At 35.1% G+C, this 17,880-nt stretch overlaps 1 protein-coding gene across 1 annotated transcript in view; it reads right to left on the reverse strand.

The window, feature by feature from the left end:
• Positions 1-17,880, reverse strand: part of LOC147079908 (transmembrane channel-like protein) — a 102,248-nt gene that overhangs the window by 28,091 nt on the left and 56,277 nt on the right. The window contains exons 6-11 of the mRNA XM_085945884.1: positions 17,639-17,780; positions 12,712-12,816; positions 5,068-5,256; positions 3,876-4,117; positions 3,264-3,455; positions 2,489-2,737 (exon numbers count right to left, since the gene is read on the reverse strand). Of these exons, the coding sequence (XP_085802010.1) occupies positions 2,489-2,737; positions 3,264-3,455; positions 3,876-4,117; positions 5,068-5,256; positions 12,712-12,816; positions 17,639-17,780 (1,119 nt within the window). The remainder of the gene's footprint in view (positions 1-2,488; positions 2,738-3,263; positions 3,456-3,875; positions 4,118-5,067; positions 5,257-12,711; positions 12,817-17,638; positions 17,781-17,880) is intronic.

Below are 17,880 nucleotides of genomic sequence, written 5' to 3' on the forward strand. Positions count from 1 at the left end.
TGGGTTATGGGTTCGAATCAGAGTCAGACAAATTTACATTTTGTTTTTAAAATTATTTTTGGACCCAAAACATAGACCTAATAATGGCTAACATCCATTTATCGTTGTGTTATTACAACCTCCACTCTGCGGGAACCCATAATATTATTATCCTCTTAGGATCGAATATGGTGATGTTATATACCTACTGGTAATTAGCGATGTCAATTCCGATGGATTTTTTGATCCCAGTATTTAGGTATATTAATATTCAGAAATTCAGTGTTTATCAAACTTTTTGGCCTTCTTGTCAATTTGAGACATATTTTCTTATATTCTCCACCCAGGTGTTACAGAGAAAAAATCTATGAAAAATACGGCATTTCTTAAATTAGTAAAATAAATTAAAACCTATTGTGTATAAACTATATTTTCCTAAAAGACTCATGGTTGAGAACCGTGACCTCCTCGAAATTACGTTATTTTTTGAGAAACTAAGGCTACGAGCACACGGCAAAGTGAAGTTTTGGAAACATCCGCCAAACGTTGTTTGCGTCTATGGAGCGGGTCGATTGCGTTTCGTTTGCGTCAGAGAAAACACAGTTTTTAAGGGGATTCATAAACACTTTTTTTAGAAGTGCACTCCCGCTGCGAGCGTATTTATCTCTCAGTACATTGGCGTACAGGGGTAAAAAAATAAATATAAAAATATCTGTACCTGCATAAATATTTCTATGGAACTGGACTATTTTATATTGAAAGCATTTTGAAAATTACCTATTATTGAGCCTATTATGTATCATCATAAACTTTGTCTGATCAATACTATCGACCGAGTTTTTTTTTTAGAAGGTTTTGCCTTTCAGCATCTTCAGGCGCTGAGCGCACTCGCCAATGGCAAATACACATTGACATCGAATTCTAGCTTATTAATAGGTACAATAAAAAAAGATTATAACTTAATACATGAAGAAAGGGTGAAAACCTTATTACCTAGATACCTACTAAGTAAAGGATGAAGTATAAAAACATTACGCTCGCAGAGGGAGTGCAGTTCTAAAAAAACGTGTTTATGAATCCCCTTGAAAACTGTGTTTTCTCGGACGGAAACGAAACGCATTCGACCCGCTCCATTGACGCAAACGACGGTCGGCGGATGTTTCCGAAACTTTTCTTTGCTGTGTGCTCGCAGCATAAGACTTTCCACCCCTATTGATCCTCTGTTTTTCTCATGACAGAGTGAAAGCTGCCCCCAGTCAGCTTCTTCACTTAGTCACTCCAGCGCGCTGACGCTCTTCCTCCGCTTTGCCTTCCCCGAAAGCAATTCAAAACCACCAGTCTTTCCAAGTTATACGGTCTGCGCTGAAGAATACATCCAAAAAATTGCAGAATGTCTAGTGATTGACTGGTTCTTCCAATGTTATGTCCAATAAATACGAAGCATTCGGCGCCAACACCAATTGCTGTCCGCTTTCTTGCCCTTTACCGTACAAAAATATGCAGATCATTAATATTTTCAAAAGTATTATTTTAAAAGTAAGACGTGTCATCGAATTTTTTGCAATCTGTGTGCATCTTCTTATCTCTACTTCACATCCACCTTTTCCACTAATATTCGATCGCAAATATACAAACTCGTCCATTATTTCTAGGTTATGGAGTATACTTGCTTCTGGTAGATGGTTAGCCCGATCGACCACCATTATCATGTGTCTTATTACGATTAATAAGGAGGCCGTAATTGCTACTCTCATCCTCTACCCGGTGTAGCAGCTCTGTGAGTCATCAGCAACAATTAGCGTAGCGTATCTACAAATCTTAAGTTGTTTATTTTCTGGCCTCCGATAATTGTTATTACGCCTTTACAACGTTCTAGGGCTCTCTGCATCATAATATGCTCTCCATATAATATATTGAATAACTGAGGGCATAAATCACATCGTTGACAGACTATCTTCTCGTTCGGAAACCACTCGAAAATGGAACTCCCATTTCCAAAAATCTCTTTCACATATACTTCCACAGTCGAATGCCTTATGATAGTCAATGAAGCATAACAACACGAGGAACCTTTTTTGTGAAGGGGGATCAAAATTGACTTTACAATCCTTAAATCAATCACCGATTTTCCAGATCATCTTAAACTATATTATTAATTTGTTAATATAATATATTGACATTTCCTTTGCTAAGTGTGATCGTTGTTTTTAAACGCCTTGCTGTAATGCTGTTCATATTAAAAAAAAAATATCGCCTCTAATGATAAGTTCTATCTAAATTTTATGATAAAAAATGTTAGTGAACTAAAACTCTGCCGTATAATCTCCTCGTCGATCTAAAGTCGATGACGATATTTTTCAGCAGGAATCCCTCAACAGGTGAAATACTTCCACCAATGATTACCTGGATAAGGTACCTCTTTGGATTCTTAATGATACGGATGAATAAGTATATTAATATTTAATAGTGTTTACAACATGATGTTATTAGGATATGTCCGGCCTCTTACCTTGCCAGCTGTATTCTGAGCTGCCTCCTCGGATGGTAGCTTTCCATCAATCCAAGAATATCGAAGAAGTTTGGGAAAATGTAGGAGATGAGAGACATGACTATTGTTATCTCGTTTTGTCTCCACCATGATGCCTCGGCCTCAGGTTCATTGGATCGTCTGACTACCTCCACAACTGCGTATGCTGATACTCCAAGAAGGAAGAGTACACATATGTTGACTATGCCACGCTGAATTATAATTTTCCAGCTATAAAAAAATGTGTCTTTCAGTAATAATACTAAGTATACATTTACATACCTATTATATTGTATGGATACAACTGATTAAATGTTTTTCTAGTTTATTAACTATTAACTATATCAATATTAAGTTGTAATGAAAATATATAGGTACTATATGGCTCAATTTATTATTTTAATTAACTAAGATTAGATACATTTTTGCCAAATAAATAGATATTCGAAGCCTATATTATTTTGTTCAATTGTATTTGGAAACCGACAGTGGCAATTAGAGATTAGGTGTTATGTATCATCATCATCTATTTTCTATACCAAAACTGTTAGTTTTGGGATAAGATTGTATGGAGAGCCATGTTTGAAGCAAGCGAAGAAAATTAACCTCCTTAAATTTTTACCAACAATATACTCTATAAACTGTACAAGTTTCATAAATATTTGTGTAGATTGGGGGTATAACCGAATAAACAGTAAACGGATAGATTGGTATTGGCATATATATTATTTGAATTTATTTTGTATGTAATTCTTACTTTCTTAATACTTTTTTTTTTTCAGCCTCTTCGAGTAAAGCTTCTTTGAAGCCCAAAATGATTGACGCAGTTCTGTTGTGAGAAGTCTCTGCATTCCCAATCATGTAGTCCCACCCGGTGAATAGTTTCCAAGAAAATATGCACTCGTCTTCTTTTTCTGATAACTTTGACATTCTCGAGTTTTCTGCCATCCTTGAAAAATAAATGATTTCGTTTTTTTTATATATAGAAATACTGTTCTATTATAAGCATGTTCATAATGAAAAGGTAATTTCGAGAAATTGTACATTTAATATTAGATATTCAATATGACGACAAACTGTTTGTATTACGAGTACTTTCACATCTCGGCATCGATAGTATCACACCATCAGTGTGTATTTGCCTTTCAATTGGTAAGTGTGAACTTGTTTCATGAAATACCTTTCGATTAGATACATTTTGTATATTGATTACATAATAGCGACAAGTAAATTCAGCATCTTTACTCTTAACTATGAAACTGTGAGTTAGGTAACATCTTTAGAAACTATATTATGAGCATCGTGATATAATCTTATAAAATACTTAATATTACTTAAAAATAGCGATAATGTGGAGCTAATTATTTACTTTCTAAGTGTAGCTACGAAGCTATAGACATATACTGCCAGCCCTGTCATGAAATAAGCTAAGGGTAGTCTGTAGCCCCCTTTCTCGCCTGGGTCCCGATTCGTGTAGTAGCCATAAAATATAGGAGAGTATTTCAGAATGCCTTCAAATTCCCACAAAGTTAGCAGATTGGTCGATTTGTTTCTCTCCTCTGGTAGCATCTCCTTTCTCTCCCCTGCGGCATGTAAGTCAGCTGTCAGGATCTATAAAACAAAATAATACCAACATAACAAATTTCACATTAAAATTAGTTCAACAACAAAACGGTTTCAATATAATAGTTCTTCATAAGAAACTCACTTTGGTTCTTTGTGCGACATCGGGCATTATAAAATTGTAACTGTTTTTATTGGAAATGATTGTCGCAAAGTCGAAGCACACAAGTTTGTAGTACCGACGTAACTACATACTTAAATATTATTAATTTATTAGATAAGTATGTACGTTCCATTAACAATATTGGATCTATATATTCTAAATAACTAAAATAATTTAAGATCATTTGGCTTGACCCCTACTTACTGGGGACAAAATACATTTAAAATTTCAAAGAATTTCGATTCATTGATTAATATGTTAGTACTTACATAAGTAATATAATATTTTACGGTTTTTTAGTATAAAAACGTGATTGTGGATATTAATAATCGTATTCGAAAATTTGTACGTAAACAGTTCACCGCAGGACACTTATTCGTGCGCCGCAGTACGTGAAACATGAGTTCGTGTAACATTTAATCAAATGACGAGTTCTTCGTTGAACATTTCACCGTGGAGTATATTTATGCGTATGCTACAACATGTGGAGATGTCTTTACTAAGTTAGGTTAGGTTAGATTAGGGTTAATCTAATTGGAACAGTACTATTTGCAAACTATCGCCGCATTTTGTAAGATACGTACAAATGTATTCCACGGTGAAATGTTCAACGAAGAACTCGTGAGTTGATAAAATGTTATACGAACCTCAAGTTTCACGTATTGTGGCGCACGAATAACTGTCCCACGATTAACTGCATACGTATAACTTATATGTAACCATTAATAATGGACATCCAGGGTGTATCCCTCAGATTGAAATTGATAGAAATATACCTATTCATATTGGATATGTAGTTAATACAAACATATAGGTACGGAAATGTTAGACTTACCTCTGGAACCACCACGAATACAAGCAGTACGACCGATATAACCAGGTTGACCCAAAACAGCCATCTAAGAAAAGTGAAATAACTCGCGACAACTGATCCAAAATGAGATTCTATCTCTTTGATTCTCAGCTCCCATGGTATCACCCAGTTTGATATGTTCGCCACTTCACGTTTTAATCGTTGTAGTTTCTACAAAATTTGTATGCATATTAAATATTAAGTAGGTAGGTGCTGCAAATCACAATATTATAAAAATGATGTAGGTATTAATTAATCACTATAAATATGACGATTCATGTGTATTGTATATGTATTCAAATTAAAATTTATTTATTTAAGTACATAACTTACATATTATAAATTTAAGACGTTCACAACATGACATTTAAGAATAGTAGGTATAAAGAGTAAATTTCATATAAAAAATAGATATGTCATGGAAGTACACCAAATATGGAGCAAAGTAGACACAATTTATAAAACAATGACCACCTATACACATATTATGTAGGATAATATATCAACATCTGATGCGATTTGGTTGAATAAATTTATAATTGGAATCACCGATAGAAGGTTAGTTCTACACGTTGGGAGAACAAACAACTGATGATCTCGATTTCTAAGATAGTAATAAGGGACTCACAGGTCAATACTACTTTTCATATAAACTGCGTATAAGTCGGAAAAATGTGTAACCTGTAATGTTTAAACTGCAGTATGTAAGCATATTTAAGAGAAAGTCAGTTGGATAAGGCCACGGATAGTATCCATACAGCCTCAAGTTAAGGAGTCTCAAAAATTTATTCTGAACTCGTCCCACCATAAGATCATATTTCAACTGATGCAGGGCAAAAACAATCGACCCACTCTCAGGCCGGCTTCTAACTAAGGAATTATAAAGGATTTTTAATACTGTCACATCCGAAAAGTTTGGTTCAAGTGGCTTAAGCACAGAACAGATAATAAATAGAATACCGATAGGCAATATTCAATACGCCGCATGGCGAAGCAGGCTTTTGAATGTGTGAGTGTCCTACGAAAATGAAGCACGCATTATGCACGTGTAATAGTGTGTGTAATACACCAACATTAAATGAGCGTAAATGCATAAACCGAGAGCAGTTTTTAGTATTCGATGTAAAACGTATTCTTAACACGTGTGTAAGTTTAACCCGGATTCTTCCTTACTCGAGTCGTTACCTGCTATCGCCTTACCCGTCGTGTATTTCAGTTCCCATTATTTCTGACTTACCTATTTCAACTGATGCGGGGCCAAAAATTAACCGACTCTCAAGTCGGCTTCTATCCAAGGAATTATAGCAGATGTTTAATACAATAACATCCAAAATGAACGTACATAAGAGAAATTCCCTCACTGTAGCGCCTTTTTATAAATGATAGCTAAAATGGCCACTAAATGGCAGTTTCTTGTAAAAGTTAATCCCAAGATCCCTTACGGATGGTATTTTTTGAAAGAACTCATGCATCGAATATTATTGGACACTTGCGAGTCTCTACTAAACGATAAAATATTGGATATACGAGGGTAGTATGATAAGTCTGGTAAAAATGAAACAAGGAACATTTTATTCAGCAAAAAATTGTTTTATTTTTCAACATTATTCCCTTTTAGCTCTATACACTTCGTCCAGCATTTTTCTAATTTTGTGATCCCTTCCAAATAATACGATTTCTACAACCGTTCAAAATAGGCGTTTTTTCATTGATAACCTCGTCGTTAGCGTCAAATATTTTTAAGCTGAGCCATTTCTTTGAATTTTAAAATAGGAAACAATGTATACCAAAATTCATGCAAGTTTGCCATGGAAACGACACACGTGTATATCCGTTCATTGTCTTGGTGGAAAAGTACATTTTTCCTCGCAAAATGGAATTATTTTCCAGTGTCGGTGAAACGGTCTAATAAATTGCAGTAATATTGCTCAGTAATCGATTTTCCCCTATAACGTAGTCGATGTAGATAATGCCACGTGCATACCTACCAAAAATTCATAGGAGAAATCCACTGTTTCCACTGTACCTTGATCTTTGATGTATAGTGATGGATCCATGTTTTGTCTACAGTTATAAATTAATGCAGAAATTTATTTGGATTATGCTTAAACATCTTCAAATATGCATTTGAATTTATCACACTTGTGCGTATATATTCGATTGTGAGTAGAGTTGGGTTTCGGGAATTCTCGAGAAATTTTCGAGATTTTCAATCCTGAATCTCGAGAATTGAAATTTTTAACATTTCGGAAAGTGGATAGAAAACACAAAAAGTTCAAAGAAGGATCGGGGCATTTAACACAATTAAGCCAACGTCGACTCAAAATGTGCGCAATTTTTGCAACATCAGGGAATTTTGTGTCTCAAAAGCATACGCAATTGTCAGAGACAGCGATTAAGTCTGTGTTTTTTGAAAATCCATTTTAATAAGTAATGTTTTGAATTATTTTTGTTTTCCTACTTCAATTTTGTTTGTTTTCTTACATTAATAAAAAATCATGTTTTTTTTGGATTTGCCAGTTTTACACTGATTTTAGAATTTTTTTTGGTTTTTTTAAATTCCCCGATATCTCGAAAATTCTTTTATGGAAATCCGAATCTTGAGATTGAGATTTTCTCGGGAAATACCCAACTCTAATTGTGAGCAATCGCGGCAAGCATCTTGTGGAGAGCTTTTTCACATTGAAATTATTATGAAAAATGGTTTGAACCCATTTGATTAGGATGGGTATAGACCAGGGAACTCTTTTTTTGTGTGCTATAGACTCAACAATCTCAACCGTTTTCACTAATCGGTCGTCTATCACAATATCATGGATTTTTTCAATAACTTCTGGTGTAGTGACCTCAATTTGGTGCACTGAACGCTCGGCATCACTACTTGAGCTCGAATGCCTATAAATAAAATCGTTCAACCACTTCATTTTTTCTTCGAATCATTTTAATCGTCGGCGAAGAGTCGCCGTAATATTTCGTCGCTATAAGATTGGTTTGCCGAATATCCGTTTTTGTCGAAATCGACCTCTTAATGCAGAATATTTTTTTATATTTAATTGGACTAGAACCATCCATTTCTTTAAATTACTTTGTAATGGTAAAGAATACATCATTCATACGCTGTAAAAATAACAATTTAAATATCTCCATGTATTTAAATATAGGATTATGAAATTTGTTTTTCGTCTCCTGAACATTTGGTCTATTCGGGAAACCAATCCTACAGCGATGATTTTTCAAGCTTTATTTTGGTTTTTAATGGTTTTTCCACGCAAAAATAATGTTTTATCAACACCCCAAATTCATTTTTTTTCCAGTTTCCAAAAGTATTAGAGGTTGTCTGCTTTCAGTAGCTGTTAAAAATAAACAAGATGACAAATCTTCCTGGAATCGTTAATGTAGCTTAGTAACAGATGATACTTGATATACCTATGATGTTATGTGAAATTTGCGATGGTGACTTCTTTACTTAGAATTTTACCTGATTTATCATACAGCTTAAGTATCAATGTTAAAGTCCATTTGGTTACGCTTGCTCTGTGTATCTATATCAAGTTCGAGTTGACGACAATCGTCCAAGGTGACAACAAGCGGAAGTGGCTCCAAGTTTGAGCCCTGAAGGACACCAGAAAATGTATTGAATTTCTGATAGACACCGTACGATACGTGTTGTTGACGATTCCTAAAATGATTCCCAAATAACTTCAAAGATCAAAGTTTGTCCAATAGGATGTTATTGTCGACTCTGTTAAATGCTTTTGAGAAGTCATTGTAAGAACATTTAACTTGATGGCCTCTATATAGTACTGACGATAATTAATATACAAATACCATATAGTTACCATTAGTTTTCATTGATCGGTCTACTCTGAATCTGTGCTGTTCATTCATTATAAATAACCCTATTTTTGGAGAAATCATGTTATGCACTTGGAGATCGTCCACATTTCCAGAAAGATACCCGTCTATATTATAAGATTAAATATATAAGAGTCTGGACTTGCGTAGAGAGATCAAAAGTGACCGGAAAATGCTTCTACTACACCCGGTCACACACACTCCCACAAGTCCGGTCACTTCTTCACTCTTCCAACTCATTGAATTGACAAAACCACCTCCCCTTCTTAAATATTTAACATAGTCCCAAAACTATTTAGAATTTTCGAGAATGCAATCTTCTACCGTGTATATATGCTCCAGAACATAATATAGGCCAGTCGAATAGCTTGCCTCACTCTCACGCGATAAAGACTAAACATTTCATTGTCTTGCTGACCATACTATTAGTCTTCCAGGCTTTATGATAGTAATGTTTGACTCTAATGTCCCCGATAGTTTCCTGTAAAAACCACCTCGGATATATTATATATGAACGAATAAAGCATATCGAAGTTGATACCTTCAATCTTCTACCCTCTTTGTAGATGTTACAGTACATAGCGAATGCTACTTAATAAGCAATCAATTAGATCCTACGAGTACCTAAAATATTAAACATTATATTTCAATTATTAACTTGACTTATAAAGAAATCAATTAATACTTTTGAAACTTTCAACGTTAACGTAATAGATTTTTGGGTTGTCACTGTCCACCACATGCTCTCCTTTATTCTTTCTTTGACGTTTTGGGCACGTTGCAGAGGCCATTCTCAACATATAAAATCTCTTAGGGATGGCATTAGCCATATTTATAGAGATGTTAGAATGAATTTATATATCAATTTGCACAATTATGTGGCAATCACATTATCATTTTATATTAAACAATTTATCATATTTTTTACAAAGCACGGCAAACATAATTTATAATAATCGTTGAGTACGAAGTCTTCGCTACTGCAACCTAAGTTTGATTTGGTTAAAGTCAAATCAATCATTTAGTTCCATGTTCATATGACAACATTTTATTACGGTACCAATTCAAATGTATTTTTTACAGATTGTGGATACAAATATTTTTAGATAGTATGTAGATTACTTATTTTAAATAGTCTTGCTTCTAAAAATATCATTGTAAAACTTCATTGTCTGGCCTGTAATTTCATAATCTAAAAAAATACAAATAGTTCCTATTGGTGAATCCAAATTATTGAAATATGTAATAATAGTAAATAGTTGTAGCAGGTCTGTTTGAGCGGTCTGTCACAGAGCTGCTACACCGGGTAGAGGAAGAGAGTCCCAAATACGGCCTCCTTATTAATAGTAATTAGCCAAAGTTAATGGTTGTCGATCGGGGTAACCTTCTACCAACAGCAGGTATACTTCAAAACTTAGAAACAAGCCGAATGCTTCGTATATCTTGTACAGAGCACATGACGAACCATTCAATCATCCAGAGACTGCAGATAAAGAAACGGCTCTCGACTATATGACAGGTCTGAGTCGAATTCTAAAGTTTTTTTGGACATATTGTCTGGCGCAGACCGGACAACCTGGAGAGACTGGTGGTTATGGATGGCCTCCAGGGAAGGCGAAGCAGAGGAAAAGCGTCGGCGCGCTGGAGCGACCATGTGAAGGAGCTGACTGCGGCACTATTCCTTCTGCCCAGAGTTAAGCGGAAGATCGAGAGGAATGGAATGTCTTGGTCGCTCAAAGGATGACAAAATTCAAAGATAGTCACAATCTTCAGCCATGAGGACACGACCAAGAAAAGTATTAATAAAACCAGTTTTATAAAAATCACCATTGTAGCTTATTTTCTCGATTCGATAAAAAAAATTTAAAGGTTCAAAGTTGTTTTATGAAAAATATAAACTTATATATAAATAAACAAAAACTGACAGAAGATCACAAATTTTAACTTATTACAATATACCCACTATAGTTTATTATTATTCTCTATATCTCTATAAGTATGTATCTTATATAGCCAAACTTGAAGTGTTTGAAATTTTCACGTCATTTACGCTGATATTTAGGGCAGGCGAAATAAATCCAAAATACATTCTGAAATTAAACTTTCAAGCCTTATTGATTATAATTGGCAATATTAAGAATCCTTTATAGGTATCAACTATTTTTTTATTCAACATATAATTCACAACAAATAATATATCTGTCGCAAGTAGTATGTCACCTTGTAGCATAGAGGATAATGCACGGACCGTAAACCTAGGAGATGCAGGGTTCGATTGTCTTACTTTTTTCAAACAGATTTTTTCTATTGGTTATAATAATATTATGTTTTCTCAGAAGTGTTTGCCTCCTGATTGGCGGAATTTGAAGTACTTATTTACCTCAGTTTAAAGCTTAAACGTAAATATAAGAAATAATTACCTGATGTACCGATCGATAGCTTATATACCAAAGCACACCCGGAAAGTGAAAAACGTGAGTTCGAGATCCCCTCAGTCTACCTTTTTTCTAGAACTATTTCTAATATGTATGTTTCTGAGGTTTTTTAAAATAATTTGTAGTTTTGAATGTAAAGGGTTATCAGATTAATACTATAGATTTTTAAAACGTTATAGCAGTAATTTTTTTCTGATTCTCAAAATTTAGATTTGTACTCAGTATTATTTGGCAAATCATCATGGAAAGATATACAGGGTATCAAATTGTTAAAATTGATAACAGCAATAATGAATCTATTCGAACTACGTTTCGTTTAAAAATCCCACCCGTCGTAAACGTAAACGTACCTACGTTACACGTTACACGATACGTTACGTAACAATTACACGTCGTTCTCAAACACTTGAACGTTCTTATGGCACCACATGGGATAATCTTCATATAGTTTTGCATTTAAAGTCGTATAAAATATAGTTAACACAAGAATTTAAACATAATTACCATTTGATGCGTGAAATTTTTGCTGATTATGCTTTAGAGTAATTTGAAACAGACACATTAAGCTCATGTATGGTTAAACGGCTTCGTAAATAAGCACAATTGTCGCATTTGGAGTAATGAAACCCAGCGCTCGAAATGGAAAATTTTACGAACCGGAGCGCTTGATAATTTTACGAAAATAATAACACTGTTACTTATCTAATTCTATACATATATGTTAAAAAAAAACGATTGTGTTAGATTTTTTTTATTATATGACATATCTCGCTCAGACGGTCAAATTAATATTTACACGAGACGGAGCGATAATTTTGGGGATTGTGTGAACCGGAACGGCGCTCCGGTGCGTTCCGGTCCATTTCGAGCCCTGATGAAACCCCACACGAAACACCTTTACATCTACAAAAATTAACAGTTTGGGATGGTTTATGGTCTGGAGGTATAATTGGATCGTATTTTTTTTAAAACGAAAATGTCAATGCAGTTACTGTCAATGGAGAACGCAACAGAAACATGATTAGTTACTGAATTTTTCTGGCACGGAATTAGGATGATTTTGATCTGGATGATAATATGTCCATGGTGCAACATGCCATACAGCTCGTGATACAATTAACTAAACTTATAGAAAGCCAAGTTGAGTAAATAAAATATCTGTTATTTGAAGACTTTATTATTATATATACTAACGGGTAGTAAAAGTATATACCTAACTGCGATTAGAATACCAAGTAATTTATTTGTCTAGATTTTGTTTATGACGGCTTACTATAATATTATAAATTATATTAATAAAATATTGCATAACATATTATAAAATCGGTTTACTCACCGTTGCAAGTAGGATATTGAATCTGGCGACAATATCGCGGGTACATTTGGACTGCGCAAGTCTCTCCTGCAAGGCTCCTTCGTGACGTTTTATGTAAGCCTTGGCCTACCAAATAGTAAAAATTGGCGCCTTATAATCATTACACAATATAAATAATACTATTAACTAGAGTAAGTAGACATTCTTTTACTTACCTACAGTCTGTTGTATAAACCGGCTCTCACATCAAAACTCCGTGTGCCGATCAAACCTTACGAGAACTGGGATCCAGTGTTGCTTGTGGATACCGCGCACATCTACATAGCGAAATGTCGATGCGCTGCGTCGCGAGACCGCTGTATTCCGACTGCGAGCGGAAGTGAGGACGCACCGCTATTGCGTACTCTTTGCCCGCGAGGCTTCGCTCTAAGCGTATATATTATATTTGAATGTGGTAATCGGCGAGCCGGTATAGGAATGAACAATTCCTAGGTATTAGCATGTGACTTCGATCCTTCGACTCGGAGCCCGAGAAGGATGCAACTTGTCGATTGCAACAGCCAGATGTTTTTTTCAAACGAAACAGTCGCGTTCGACCAATCTGCGGAGCTCCATTTGGCAACGTGTGTTTTGTTATTTGTGTTGAATAACGATGGCGTTACATCGACGTATTTGACACGTTTTAAGGCGAAACGAGTTTTGATGTGAGAGCCGGAAGGAACAGCTCTCGACAATATATTGTTTGAGATGCATTCTGCAATTATTTTGACATATTATTGTTCGGCACGCCTAGATGACCTGGAATAGTGTTTTTGGGTAGCCTCCAGGGAAATCAAAACAAGGGAATGGCATCGGCGCGCTAGAGCGACCAAGTGAAGGAGAAGGTATACAATATAGTGTTTAAAGATGGTGAAAGGCAAAACCCAGGTCACTAGGAATGATTCAGATGGCATAATAAAAAAAAGTCACTAGTTAATTATCAGGTAATAAGGCAGTATGCCAAGAGGAGGCGGTGTGGCATGATATGGAATCTACGAAGGCGTTTATTGGCATCGCTCAACGCACACCAAAAAGGCAACGCTTACTTCAATGCCCATTTTATTAGCAAATTAGTGAAATGTTTGCCTTTCATTATCAAAGTAGATCAACGGATTTTTTTTAATATGCTGTCTGGAAACAGGCGACAAAGAATATGTTGCCTAGCATAGCCGATACCCAAAACTGAAAGACTGTTGTAGCAGCAAAGAATAAGAAACCGATAATAGTGAAAAGAGCTTAAGAACGTCTTCATCCAGCAGACAATGGTGGATTGAAACAGGCCGAAGACTATGATACTATTAGGTACATTTACAAATATATTTTTACGCTGAAACCTTTTCAAAAGGTGTATCTATGTAACATTTTGGTATGTTATGATGGGTGGCGGTCATTTTTTCCAACTAACTTCAGGTCGTGTCATTACTAACAGGACTATCGGTGAGCGCTAGCTTCACCAGAAGCGCACTGTGTGGTAATGGCAACATTGGTTGCAGCATCAGTCCCGTGCGGCTCCATCTCGGGACGGAATGAGCACTTATAATAACTTCTTTCAGACGCATATATAGCGTCATGGAAGGCAGCCGTGCATGTCCACGACTGTGCATAGATGAGGGTGGTGATGGAAATGCATCATATTATATAAATCTACCATATTATTGAGTAAACTATTGTATATGCTTACATAATATTTTGATCTGCATTTTAATTTGACGACAATTTTAAATAATTGTCAAACCAACTATGATTATTATTTATTACTTATTATTATAAATTCTCATTTGTGACATACATTTTAGCAGCTTATATAAAGTGACAAAAACAGCTTATGAGCACACGGCGTTGTATGGGAAGATGTCATTAGAGGTTAGGTTCTTCCTTTAGGAATGGAGGTAAGCTTTTTGGTCACGTTATTGTAGTTATAACATTGATAATTAATTGGAAACACCGAAATGTGTGTTTTAAGTCGGCGCAGACTGTTTATGTTCAAACACGCGCGTTAACATGATCTTACTCCCTACTTCAGTTTTAGTATGTCAATTATGGGTACGGCCGTATGTTGTAGCTTAACCACTGGGGAATGCCAATAGAAATGGCGTATTTCAAAAAAACACTACCTTATTCTTAGGTCAATAATTATTATAAAGCAATCATTATTCGTAGGATGTTTATCACACTTGAATGGTCAAAGACATAGCTTATAATTAGTATCTTTAGAAATGTCTTCAAATGTGTAAATCTTGCCTATTTTTTGAATAATAAAATGCCTAATTCTTGTCAAATTTGGTATCACAGATATTATCAATATTATTTTTTAACGTAAATATTTCACTATAATAATGTCGACATAAATTATACTGATAGTTTTATAAATGCGTTTAAAAATTAATAAATGTAAGAAATCTTAACACCACTGCACATGCATGTACTGAAATATGACTATTTTCTAAAACATTACAGCGAGAGGTTTAAAAGAATACTATTTTGTGTAATAAAAATACTTTATGTAGTCATAAAATGTTTAAAATAAATATAATGGATAATAAGGCTTCAAAATTATATAAATAGATTATCCACAACGTTTACGGAATGGCCAGGATCATGCTTTGAAAATGCAATAAAAGCTCCATTTTGACCTACGCTGAGCATGTACCCCCTTAACAATTAACATTCATTTGCATCGAATGAGCAAAGTGTAGTGTTTAAGTTGTCGGTTTAAGTTTGTGTTTTTAACGGTCGTTCATTTATTATTAGAATCGCGGGTAATGACGAGATATTGTTGGAAATGTTTTCAGAAGCCATGTGGCAGAAGCCACTCTTCATTGTGACCACAAATTTTTGGGGTAGGTAATGTACTAGTTTTCTGTTTTCCCGACTGTTGTTCATCATTATCCCTGTCCACATTCTGACTTTTTTCGTTCGCTAGATGAATGGATCGCGGTGCATGCGTAGTCTGCATATTTCCTGACTCTCAAACCGGTTTCAAAAGTGTGTTGTGTTGAAAATGCTAGCGCACGTAGATCCATCACCTATGCATTTGTTAGTTCTTGCGAATCCGTTTACGTGTACTATCTATATATGACGTGCCGTAAGTAAAAACTTTGTTGCACAGGTACCTATAGACAGCGAGGCGAATGCGTCCAACAAAATCTGCTTGATGCATGCACAAAACTACTCGGTGTTCAAACCAGAATTTAAAAGTTGAAGTGAAGTGGAAGATGAAGCGATCAAAATGTAGATAATATAGTTATTCCCCATTTTCCCATTTCTTATAAATTATTACGCTTGCAGAAAATGTCAAGTCTGTTGTGTCAAAATGTCAAGGTGGCGCGTTTCTGTAAGCCGGCTCGCACATCACAACTCGCCTCGTGTGCCTGACCGCCATAAATCAAAACTTCCGAGAACGGGCGGCCAGTGTTGCATGACACTATCTAGCGACAGTCGCGCGTAGCCTTCGAAACGTATTGCTATTTCAACGCGGCGATCGGCGAGCCGGTATAGGAATGACAAATTTGTAGGTGTTTCTTTGTGACTTCGACCCTCCGACTCGGAGCCCGAGAAGGATGCAACAGCCAAATGTTTTTTTCAACAAAACAAAAGTTGTATTCGATCAATCTGCGAAGCTCCATTTGGCAAGTCGTGTTATGTTGTTTCGTTAATCACATCGACGTATTCGTCACGTTTTAAGGCGAGACGAGTTCCGATGTGCAAGCCGACTAACGCAACATGACTCAATTCCATTGATATACTACTAGATGAGGAGTTCCCATACCAAGTATCATTTTAAAAATGTACCACAAAAGAAGATAATATAATTAATATCGTCTTATAATATTTCCTTGTAGGTATAATGCGTTAAGACCATTAACATGGATTCCCGAATTTCACCCGTATTGCCCTGGCTGTAAAACTATATTTGCGTTCTTGGAATAGTGATCCTAAGGGTGTCTGCAACCCAAAGCTTGCAAGCTACCAAAAATTCATGTCTGAGCGGACAGAGCAAGTCGTCATGCGCTGACTATTAGTTAGAGTAAGATGCAAGCTAGATCGGGCTTACTCATAATTATTGCCAGGTCGTTTTTGAGAAAAATATTTAGTGAGCTTATATCGAGTTAAGTCCGCTGATATTAAAACAGTAAGTTTTAACACTAGCAGAGTCGCTGAAAATCGGGCGTCATTTTAAGAAGCATAATATGATTCATCCAGTAGTATATCAATGCTCAATTCAGTCGTCTCAAGATTTAAAAGGGTGTCTCAAACATACAATAAATTATTAAAGTACTTTACAAAAATTGTAATGTTAACAAAAATATTTTAATAATAAAAAAAGTTTCAGCATTTCGAGCAATAAATCAAGATACAGACATTTTCTTTAACAATATCCTTAAAGACCTTCAAATTTCGGATAATTTGTATATTATTATTTATATGATGTCTAAGTAACTACTCATAACTATTGATTTTTTTTTTGATTTCTAATAAAACTACATAATCTATTGTTTTATGGGATTGGAACCGAACCCAAAGCATTGTTTAACTGGAACCTATAAAAAAGTAGTGTTTAGAAGAGATCTGATAAAAATTAAAAATGGGTACAATTAAGTACATACATAAAAATCATTTATTTTGAATAAGATAACTCTAAACCTTCGAGTAGCTTATTTAATAATATGAATATAGAGTTCCCAAAATTTATGTTCAAACCAGTGACATCCCATTAGACTAAGCAGGTGATGCGCTGCTTAGAGACAGTTTCATTATTATATTATACAATTTTTTAATATTATCTGCGTAGTTATTTCACTATTAAATAACTTTATATATATACATGTCACTGGTAACAATGGTTACTTCTAAAATGTTATAAAACTAGGTAACATAATGAATGGTAACTGAATGTATAGGTACATACCTGATTGACCAATCTAAGTTTCCTCCTCATTCCCCATGGTTGCTGCTTCACCGACCCCAGAACTTCTTTGTGCAGCCTGATGTTTTCGTAAATTTGCTCCTGCGTCACTTCCTGAGGAGTGTCTTCCATGGAAATGGCAGTCCTTTAATTTACAAATAAATGTACGGCAGTAAATTTAGAGGGACCATCATTTGGAAAATGAAAAGACGTATAGAGCGACAAAGAGGTAGGTAGTCATTATA

The sequence above is a fragment of the Rhyacophila brunnea genome, unplaced genomic scaffold (genome assembly GCF_057557595.1).
Source record: "Rhyacophila brunnea isolate RB1 unplaced genomic scaffold, BYU_Rbru_1.0 scaffold_1, whole genome shotgun sequence".
NCBI lineage: Eukaryota > Metazoa > Arthropoda > Insecta > Trichoptera > Rhyacophilidae > Rhyacophila > Rhyacophila brunnea.